This window comes from Schistocerca nitens, chromosome 10, assembly GCF_023898315.1.
Source record: "Schistocerca nitens isolate TAMUIC-IGC-003100 chromosome 10, iqSchNite1.1, whole genome shotgun sequence".
NCBI lineage: Eukaryota > Metazoa > Arthropoda > Insecta > Orthoptera > Acrididae > Schistocerca > Schistocerca nitens.
The window spans coordinates 226,170,007-226,181,629 of NC_064623.1; the positions used below are offsets into that span (position 1 = coordinate 226,170,007).

The window sequence follows — 11,623 nt, forward strand, 5'->3', positions numbered from 1 at the left end:
CATTCGTCACTGCACACAACGTTTCTCCACTGTTCAATCGACCACCACACGAGGCGTCGTTTGGCGTTTACCGGCGTGATGTGTGGCATATGAGCAGCCACTCGACCGTGAAATCCAAGTTTTCTCACCTCCTGCCTTACTGTCATAGTAGTTGCAGTTGATCCAAATGCAGTTTGGAATTCCTGTGTGATGGTCCGAATATATGTCTGCTACTGCACATTACGACCCTCTTCAACTGCTGGCAGTCTCCGTCAGTCAACAGACGAGCTCAAGCTGTACGGTTTTATGCTGCACGTGTCCCTTCACGTTCCTATTTCACTTCACAACGGAAATAGTGGGCCTACGAATGTTTAGGAGTGTGGAAATCTGGCATACAGACGTATGACACCCAATCACCTGACCACGCTCTAAGTCCGTGAGTTCCCCAGAGCGGCCCGTTCTCGTCTATCTCAATGTCTGATGGCTACTGAGGTCGCAGATCTGGAGTACCTGGCAGTAGGTGGCAACACAATGCACCCAATATAAGAAACGTATGTTGGGGGGGGGGAGGGGGGGTGCGGATACTTTTCATCACATAGGACGTCACTGGCGGTGGCATACCGACCTGACGTTCGCACACCGTACAGCCGGGCGACCAGTCGTGACGGCCACCTGCGGCGCCCTCACAGCACAGCCGTACGTCGACGGTGTTCCACGCCCCGTTTTGTTGTCCTTCATGGGAAGCCACCCTCGGCTCACATTTCAGCTCGACAGCGCGCCCGCCCGCATATAGCACGTGTGCCTGCTGCTTGTCTTCGTGTTTGCCAAACCCCACCTTCCCCCCCCCCCCCCCCCCACACCACCACCACCCCAGTAAGGTCGCCGGATCTCTCGCCAGTCGAGATCGTTTCGAGCATTATGGGCCCTCCAAACAGCTAGAGACTTTGTGAGCGTGTGGGTTTTGCTATTCTGTTATTCTGCGCAACGGATTAATCTGAGATGTACCCTTTACCCTGTGGCTCCTGCAAGATGAAATTTCCACCCCCCACACTACTACAGAAGTCAGACAGACGCTCCTAACGTTCTAAAGAGAAATGCCTGAAAAACTTTCAGCAATAAATATCTTCTGGAGTCGTCCTCTGTAAGGAAATGACACAAAAATTCACAAAATTTCTTACGTAACTAGCGGGATACTTGGGTGCTGCAGTAAAGCTAGTTAGTGTAAGAAAAACATGAAACTAACGAAAATTATTATTTTTATTTTTTTGCAAAAATTATGAGGAATCACAATGGCAGTTTTGGTTATGAACTCAACACGTTATTTCCTGGTTCTTTTCGGAATGTGAAGTTACCTCTTAAGGATAGGATTCGCTAATGAAATTTCTTTACAAGGTTTAAGATTGTTATTGACTTGGCAGAATGGCTGAGAGCCGCGCCTACTCAACTTGAATAACTATCCTTTAGAATGTTGCTAGGTACGGTCGTTTACATGAATTCATACAATATTGACTTTATCTTATCGAGTTTGGGTTCGAATGAAGCGTCTTGATGTGCGGAATATGATTGTGAGGGCGGAACATGTAAGCAATGAAGGTCGGGAGACCACGACGTCTTACAACTTTGACGATCTAATGGAGAGAAACTGGCACGATATTCCCCAGGAGGACATCCCATAACTCTGCCTATCAGCACCAGTGCAAAAAAAATCATTACATAACGACTAGAGATCGGCCAGCACGTTAGTGACATGCTGAATATCTGAAGTTCTGTCTGTCGAATAAATGATGCAATGTTTCTGAAATTGTAATCCGTATGTTTGCGAGTACTTGTACATCAGATCATTACATCTATCGATTTACATCTCATTCGGATGATTCTTTCGTTGCTCGTCGTTTTTTTTTTTAATTTTTTGTAGAGTTACGTTCCTATAAATGTCATGTTGTTCTCAGTGATCCATTTGCAGTGTTGATGGGAAGCAAAGGGACTGGACTGATAAATGCGGCGACTTCCTGTTGTCTATCTTTCACAGCACATTGTGAAGCCACGAACAGCGTCATAGTCACTCAGTGGAAAGATACTGCAATGATCTCACCATTAATTTTGTTCTTGGTAGGTCGCAGAAACCTCTTCCATTCAGGAATCACTGCCACTTACCGAGTGGGCTGCACTGAGTGGAGCCACTCGTCACACATCTACTGTATGTCCACCAACCAACGAGGGCGTGCATACGTGTCGTGGAATGAGTCTGATCGTGTTCAAGTCCATAAAAGTAATCTGCTGCATCCATTGCTTGACTTATGTTGAGATAGCCCATCTTCTGTAACACCTAGGTGACCTACTTCTGTTACAGACGGAGAAATTTTCATCCAGTGGGGCTCTCCATATGGCGGGGAAGACAACGCTGCGGTCATGCTCCTGATACTCTTCGTGCTGTAAAAAGTATTGCAGCCAATGACAGTGGCGGTAATAAAATCGACGTTGTGGAGAACATACTGGCAGCGAGTTGCACCAGGGGCACGCTCCGGCTGTCCTACATTTTTACATAAAAGCTCACTCAACAACTGCGAATAATCGTTCATTTCATAGGCTAAAAATAACTCCAAAACATAAACATAAGCTCCGTGAAGTTATTTTGTCTACTCATATAAGAGGACTCGACAGGAAATACTAGGGAGGTGAATCTGATGCAAAAGTAAACGTGATGGTGCGGAAAATTCCTTTTCCGCAAGAATGCTATAGCTGCCGTACGAAATGACTAAGAATCGGTTCCCCTTTAGGAGAGTAGAAGACTGTGCAGATATTTATGCAGAATCTGTCCATGTGTCTCTCTTAATTACTCATATCTGTATTTCATCCAGTGTTAACGCACTTTGTGGAAAATAAACAGCCCCGGTGTTTCTGTGCACTGCGTCATCGCAGATACCTGATGCGGTCGGTATAACTCTCTGAAGCGTCATGGAGTTGCTTCTTGTGACGTAGTGGGGGTAGAGAGAGCGGGAACCACCTGCTTGCTCTTCCGTTTGCACACCTATCAAAGAGGGCAGTGCATGACCCCAATCTCGCGACGTAACTTCCTTTGAGCTTCTACCAGCTACGTATTACCTTCCACCCTGTTATACCCCTGGATCACTATTTATCCCTTAATACGACTGACTGCACTCACATATAGTATATACATTTAATATTTGTCCTAAACCCACTTCAATTAACAGTAAAGATTAATTTAATACCATTAAAACACTATTTTTAATAATAGCCGAGTTTTCCGTGCCCTGCAACGCCGACGCTGTATTACTTCTGGAGAGAAAATCAATTGGACCGTTTTTGTAGGAAATTTTGTACAAGGAAATATTTTCGTTAGAAGCCGTTGTTTTCGAAATACTTTTAAACGCCGTCCCCAACATCACTGCTCGCACCTCATTCGTCCGGACTGTCCCTCCCACCACTGTACAAAAATTTACGACTACACGATTTTTCCCCTATTCGACCTTTTCGGTTTTCGTTGACTGGACTGTATGCAAGCAGTTCGGACTCTGTAAACTGTATTTACATCGAGAAAGACTTTTAAAAACTGCAACACTATTTACATAGTGTATATTTTTCAGTTTGCCGTGTCCTTGGTCTGTGCAAATATGGCGGAAGATTGGCTGGATCTTATCACTGAAAAGGCTATGGAAGAAGGTCATGTGGAGGTAAATATGATTGTTTTACAGTAACTCTTCTTATATGAGACAATTGTGTCACAATGTATATGGAGCTACAGTATTATGGTGAGCCGACCGGTGTGGCCGAGCGGTTCTAGGCGCTTCAGTCTGGAACCGCGCGACCACTACGGTCGCAGGTTCGAATACTGCCTCGGGCATGGATGTGTGTGATGTCCTTAGGCTAGTTAGGTTTAAGTAGTTCTAAGTTCTAGGGGGCTGCTGACCTCAGCTGGTAAGTCCCATAGTGCTCAGAGCCGTTTATTATGGTGAACACTTCTACCAGCATTTCTGTCACTGTTACACCCTGGTTCTGTTTACACACTGATGATACTTCGACGTCAGAGTTCGCTGGCTGGCCCATGCCCACTGACGCTTGCGGTGTTTTCTCTGAATACTTTTGTACGGGAGGTTTCACTTGGAAGTTACAATTACCTGACATTGTCAGTGTTGTTGGAGGCGATCTTTAAATGTATTATTTAGTTTTCGTTGGGAGAGCTTCTTTATTTGCCAGGATCGCAAGGATAAGTTCTTCGGTTCCCCATTTCGACCAATTAAATGGCTATCTTCAGATCTGAAGGCATATACAACCAACGGCGCGATGTTCATAATATACAGAATTCACGAAATTAATGATTTTTCATAATACATACCACATAATACAAAGCATCGACTAAAGCATCGATTACTGAAGTAAGACGCTTTGTCACAATCGTGTTCACAATTGCGACCTGTAAGATAGAGTTCAATACCATTCGTGGAACTAATTCACAGACATAGGTAAAAAATTATGTTAGGCAAGATTTTTTGAATAACAAGTAAATAAGAAAGTTTGGTTGCAATAGGTACCTATTAGCTGCACTATGCAGCACGTCATTGTGTAGTAGAACAGATACGTAACAGTGGTACGGTGAGACAGTTTAAGGAGCTGTCTGGTTCCCGGGTTCGATTCCCGGCGTGGTCAGGGATTTTCTCTGCCTCGTGATGACTGGGTGTTGTGTGATGTCCTTAGGTTAGTTAGGTGTAAGTAGTTCTAAGTTCTAGGGGACTGATGACCATAGCTGTTAAGTCCCATCGTGCTCAGAGCAATGTGAACCATTTTTTGAAGGAGCTGTCTTGTCTGTCGACAGCACTGGGCGAAGCTACCCAGCTGACAGCGGTAGGTAGACTTGCAGGTACTGCCAGCTGCCGCCAGGTGGCAGTTCAGTAAACATACGATATTTTTACAGAATAATACAAAATAATGAAAAATAGGCGCAGTGGTTTAAAAACCAGATGAAGGGGCATTACAATTTTAATTATGTAAAAATATGAAAGCTGTACAGATAGAGCCAATGGAATATAATAGGTGGTGAAGACTGATGTATTGCTCTATTGGTATATCAGACTGTATGAAAATACGTTAACTTAAAATGCTAGATGCTACATGAGACAATAGTACGTTTTAAATTATAAAACTGAAATACAATGCTCGTTTACAAATTTCAAATGTAGTTTACCGTGGACGGGCACTATGTAAGTAGCAGATCGTTGACATAGTAAATGGTTCAAATTGTATAAGAGAAAAATATTTTGACTGAAGTTCACAGTACCTGAAAGCATATTCAGTTGCTGGCTACACTTAAATTCTTGTCAATGTTTCATTCTGAATAAGAGTACAGAATACAATACTGAAGGTTCTGATCATAACCTGATAAATGTCTACGGCAGTTAAAATGTTTTGTAATAAAATATAGAAACAAGTACATATAAAGACGCAAATACCATAAGAACATACAGTGATGTACAAAAAGCAGGTCAACAGAAATACAAATACGGATCTACATGTAACGCAAATAAGTGAACAGTTTGTAGAAAGTGTTCCATGTAGTATATGTATACCCACTAATGTAACGAATATGGCATTAGAAGCAGTACAGCAAAGCATTTTCAGTTTATGAAAACTGTAACCTCCTTTTACAAGGCCAACTGTTACAGTTAAGTAATATATTGTGCATAGGTCAATGTCTACGTTAGTACGAGCATTATGTTGGCCGTTGAACACAGTACTATACAGCCCCTTTGTGTTCTTTAGACAACACACATATATGCCCTTCTCTTAAAATTTTTTGACAGTCTGTTAGAACTACGCAGCAATTATATAGACTTTTGTAGTATGCACATTCTGAGCATTTGTCAGTCATGCACGGAATCGTATTGCTGCATGCATATCTGCCTCCATACCGTACATTTCTAGCATGTTTCTATTTGATTGATATTCTGCGCTGTAGGCAAAATGTTCTCGGCGTTGCGTTGCAGAGCGAAAATAACAATGTAGACATCGATCTAGGAACAATGAATTAATTAACTGTAACTGTTTGTTGTGTAAAAGTAGGTTATAATCTTGTCGTTTCTATAAACTGAAAATGCTATAATTATTACATTTATGTAACACTATATTTGTACTGTTTTGACTGCCATATTTGATATATTAGCGCTATGTACCATAGAGAGTGTCACAACGCTGCATTCTCTATACGCTGTTCACTTCTTTCTGTTGTATGTCAGCTACTACTATATTTCTCTTGATATACTTCTTGTACATCACTGTATGTACTTAGGATACTTATGTCTTTATGTGTGCTTCTTTTTTTATTTTTTATATAACATTTCCAACTGCTGTAGACATATTTATCAGGTTATGGTCGGAACCTTCAATACCGTATTTTTCGCTGTTATTCAGAATGAATCATTGACATGCATTTAAATGTAGCCAATAACTGAATAAGCTGTCAGGTACCACGACGACAGTCAAAAACAATTTCCTCTTATATGATTTGTACCATTTTCTATGTTGACAGTCCAGGTGAAGAGGTGCCTGGTCCGGTGTCCGTGGCAGCAGCGCAGTCGGTGCACCTCGGCCCATTCATTCACCTGGGAAGCGGACATTCAGGAAATCCTAGACGTCAGGGAGGTAGCGGCGCGGTGCGCTATCTTGCATAACTCTACGTGGCGCTCCTGGGCACCAACGTCAATCTGGGGGATTAAAAAGTTTTCCAGTGTATCTAAGTACACTAACCCATTCACAGTTTTCTTTTGGAAAAAAGTCCCACTAGCTTTGCTCTTGCTTAGTGCACAAAACACATTCGATTTTGCACATTACATTCATGTTCCAGGAATTTTAGTGGATTTTTACTGCCCCAAATTCTACAATTGTGTTATTAACTTTGCCGCTTAAGTGAAAGGTCACCACTCCAGATAATCTTTCCAATGAAACCTTCATCTTCATTCAACCAACGTAACATTTCAAAACAAAGTCCTTACGAGAAATCCTATTAGTATCTTCTTATTCTTGCACCATTATCGACTTGCACAGTTTGAGGTGCAACCGTTTTCTTGAGACCCACCAAATAGTTATGTGTGAGCTGCCCATCTCTTGAGAAGGACGCCATTTCGATTTTGTAGGACTGTTCGTGAAGCTTTGTCTGACTTACTCTACAACATCTTCAGATGCACATGGACAACTTGAGGATTTTTTGTCTTACTCAGTATTCAGATTCAGTAAAACAATTATGTCACTTGTAAACAGTAGGCTTCTGGAAGGATCTTTACCGTACTACGTATGAAAATTACGTTACACAGTTATCTCAGATATCGACTCTTCAAACCACAACATGCAGCGAGTATGCTGGGGACCAGTAAAGACTGTCATCTTTACTTCAATTGCCACTAGCGCTTGCAGTGATGCGATACTGTACTAGCGTACGATGAAAGTCAAAATATGAGCTGTTTCCCTTCCAGATGATATAAAGACTAAGTGTGTAAGTCGCATTAATAAGTATGTACGAGTTTTCTAAGTTATAAAATTATTTCTGATAACACATTTATTGTGTCCACTGGACACTAAGAACGATCAGTATTTCTGTGGGCTGTTCCATCAACTAATAACTTTCAGCTGTAAGAATAAAAACCTATTTTAAAATTCTCCTTTTTACATAACAGGACTGTGACGTTGCCACACCTTCAGCACTAATTAAACCAATAATCTCACACGATTGGGTTCTAAACACTCATGCTCTTTTACAGGTTCACAATTTACTCTTACGCGCAAATGTCAACACAGCAGAAGAAGAAACTGGTGACGCAGTAACAAACCTGAAAGCCAAAGATCATCGTGCAGACCAGTTGAGAAGCATTCAGGACACTGGCCAGCAACAAAAAGTGTCCACAGAGGTGGTAGGACATGGTCTAGGTGGTGATTGTAGCCCCGGCTGTGCTGTAGGGGTTCCAGATGGGGGTGCTCTATCCACAGCAAACGCCAGTGGATGTGAATGGACAGAGCTGCACAACATGTACCTGGTAGGCAACGACAGGGGCGCCATGTTGCTTGTGGATGGGGGCACGACAGTGCAACGTGCGACAGTGATTCCAGGTGAGAAATGTCAGAGACTGCTTGCACAATCTGGTGGTCGAGTATTGTGCCTGTCTGCAAAAGGGGACACTCGAGGAATAAAGCTTAAAGTAGGTCCCACAGAGGGTGAACTTCAGCAGCATCCAGCAATCTCATCACTACACTATGACGCAGCCGTCGGCAATGCCGACATTCTTCGCACACTTATAAATATCGGTACAGATGTGAACAAAACAGACGAGTACGGCAATGCAGCACTACATTACGCCGCCACCTCTGGGAGTGCAGAGTGTATCTCGCTCCTCTTAGAAGCAGGTGCAGACGTACAGGCGAAAACTGAAGACGGCTCTACAGCCCTGCACTTGGCGTCGAGGAACAGCTATGCAGACAGTGTGAGACTGCTTATAAGGAGTGGTTCAGACGTCAATGGGCAGAACTCAAATGGGGATACACCTCTGATCTGTGCGGCAGGCAGTGGCAGTGTCGAGTGTATGAGGGTGCTGTTAGATGCTGGCGCAGACGTGTGCGTGGCTGATAACCGCGGTGATACTGCTCTCTGCATTGCAGCGGGTGGTGGCAATGCAGAATGTGCTGCGGTCTTGGTAGCCGCAGGTGCAGAAGTCAACGTACGGGACTCGGGGGGTTATACACCGGTCCACGCTGCAGCCGTGTTGGGGAGTGTGGAGTGTGTCAAGTTGCTGACAGACGCCGGTGCAAGTGTGCGAGTACAGGATAACGCTGGTAACACGCCTCTGCACTTTGCCGGTGCTATGGGCAACACAGACTGCGTCAGGCTGTTGATCGAGTCGGGTGCTAGTGTGCACGAGCAGAATTGCGACGGGGCCACTCCATTGCACCGTGCGGCAGAAGAGGGTCACGCCGATTGCGTAAGACTTCTCCTAGATGGTGGGACTGACGTGAAGGCAAAGAATAATGACGGCTACATTCCATTGCACTTTGCAGCACAAGGTGGTCACACCGAGTGCACGAAACTTCTCGTACACGGCGGCTCTGACGTGCTGGCTCAGAGTGCCGACGGATCGACTCCTCTGCACTACACAGCTCTGAATGCTGGCAACGTCGACTGCATCCGCCTCCTGTTGGACGCCGGCGCCAGTCTGGCAACGCTGGATGGCGAAGGCGGCACGCCGCTGCACTGTGCAGCAGCCAACGGGGACGTGGAGTGCACCGCCCTGCTGGTGGCTGCCGGGTCGGACATCCGTGCACGGGACTCGGACAGCTACACGGCGCTGCACTTTGCTGCGCTCAACGGCCATGCCGAGTGTGCCGCCTTCCTGCTGGACAATGGCGCGGACGTGCGAGCTCAGACCGTAAACGGTGACACCCCTCTGCACCGGGCAGCTGGCAAAGGTCACGCTGATGTCGTCACCGTGCTCCTCCGAGCAGGTGCGCCTGTAGGGGTGCAGAACAGAGCAGGGAAGACAGCCCAGCAAGTGGCGCAGGAGGAGGGGAACGTGGACTGTGTGGCACGACTTTTGCTGCAGGGTGCCCAAGTGGTCGAGGTGGGCGATGATGTCCACTCCAGAGGTACTCGTCAGAATCACAGGTGGTTGTGTTCACTTTTATGATTTCTACAGCTGAACTGCAACTACTTTCACTACAGGAAGTTGTCGGTAAAAACTGATATTACTAATGTTTCAAACATTTTGTGCTGAAACTATCCAGAAGGTGGAAGACTGCAAAATTAGTGTTTTTAGATGAAGTTTTGTTGGGCTGTGAAATATAGAATAAACACTGTCCGTGACATACGTCTTGGTAAACTGTTACTTCTCATAACACAACAAGCCTACATATTGGCGTTGCTGTCTTCCCAAATAATGCATAATCGTGACTGTGAAGTTTGACCAGTACCGTTTGAAGAAAAGCCTTTAATGAATGGTCCTGCACGATGAGGTATAAATGTGCATGCATAACAGCCATCATGTGATTCCAAATACGTGTGTTTGGAAAATTTTCCTCTTAATCAATGTTCTGTTGTAACATTATTTATTTTTCTATGTCTGATATAATTATGTATCTGTGTTCGCTCTGGGCAGTGTACCACTCAATATAATAGTCAGTTATGCTATATATGCTCTATGTAGCAAAAAAGACGAAGACTGTTTCTTCACCTCACTGCTTTCTTTTGCTCTCTATGCTATTGTTAAAGCTTTCTAGGTAGACTGGTCACTGGCCTTCATATGAACTTCTGATCAAACAATGGGCAGAACATGGAAGTCTCAAGGACACAAAAAATGTACAACTATCACAACTAAATCATCCATCAGATGTGCTTCAGTTACGTCAAGTGATTTGCTCACATGGCATGTGTATACACAGTTGTAGTATGAGAAAATTGTGGTGATACACGGAAATGGACACAAATTCATTTTGATTGTACAAAACTGATAACAATTTGGTCATTTGATATGTTCGCACCTTATTTTATATATTTTGTACAGGCATTAGTAGGCAGCTTTCATGAAGGATAGTAACAGCATCATACAATACAGCACTATTTTTTGTAGTCGGTATCAGTCATACTCAACTCATTTGTACTAGAGGAGAATAATTGTATAAGGAGCAGTCAGATTAAAACGAGACAGATGGAGAAAAGGAAGTAAGCTGTTCATTATTTCAAAAGTAATCGCCACATGTTGTCACAATTGTTTAGAGTACGCTGCAGCAGTATTCTTGGGAAGCCCATACACGTTCTCCATGTAGACCCGACCTCTCCTCGTGTAATTTCCAAATTTTTGGATCCCAGGAGAAAGACGTTTGTGGACGTCGATTTGTTTTGAACGACGAAGTGCACGCCTGGGTGCAATTATGATTCCATAGACAACTGAAAATATTTTTCAGTGAAGGCACTGACCATTCTGTCTCACAGTGGGATAAATGTTTAACAGTTACAGCGATTACTTTTGAAATAATAAGCAACTGGCTTACATTTTGTGCCCCTGACAAATAAATTGTGTACACTGACTGTACATAATGTCTCATAAGACGTTTTTCATGTAGTATAAATGCGTTATACACACATTGACAGTTATACAAAAGATGGAAAAATGTTTTATAAAGCACTATATACAGTCAATCTATGCACTTTGCATACGCTTGTTCTCCTTTGGTACAAATAACTGGATGATGCTCGGTGTATGAGAGAAATCGATTATAAAGAAAAAGTAATCATACAGTTCCCAAGCCATAATCTATGTTTTTGGACTAACCACTTTTATGGGAAAAAGCGTAATTTTTTATTCTTGCCAGTGATTTGCATGGTGTAATACTTAACTAATCAAACACAGAAACAAAGTTCCTACTATTTGTGTGATAAAAATGTAATTTGCATGATCACATTATGTATATATGTGTTCGTGTGTGTAATGTTAATAAACTTTTGTAATTTCATAATAACAGAATTTTCCTTATAAAACTGCCTTTCTTTTCAAAGACGACCAGTGTGACGGAGCGGTTCTAGGGGCTACAGTCTGGAACCGCGCGACTGCTACGGTCGCAGGTTCGAATCCTGCCTTGGGCATGGATGTGTGTG

At 43.5% G+C, this 11,623-nt stretch overlaps 1 protein-coding gene across 1 annotated transcript in view; it reads left to right on the forward strand.

Annotated features, from left to right (window-relative positions):
- Nucleotides 1–11,395, forward strand: part of LOC126210031 (uncharacterized) — a 141,718-nt gene extending 130,323 nt beyond the window's left edge. Inside the window, exons 6-7 of the mRNA XM_049939134.1 lie at nucleotides 3,585–3,671; nucleotides 7,746–11,395. Of these exons, the coding sequence (XP_049795091.1) occupies nucleotides 3,585–3,671; nucleotides 7,746–9,659 (2,001 nt within the window). The 3' untranslated portion in view covers nucleotides 9,660–11,395. The remainder of the gene's footprint in view (nucleotides 1–3,584; nucleotides 3,672–7,745) is intronic.
- The last annotated feature ends 228 nt before the right edge of the window (nucleotides 11,396–11,623 follow it).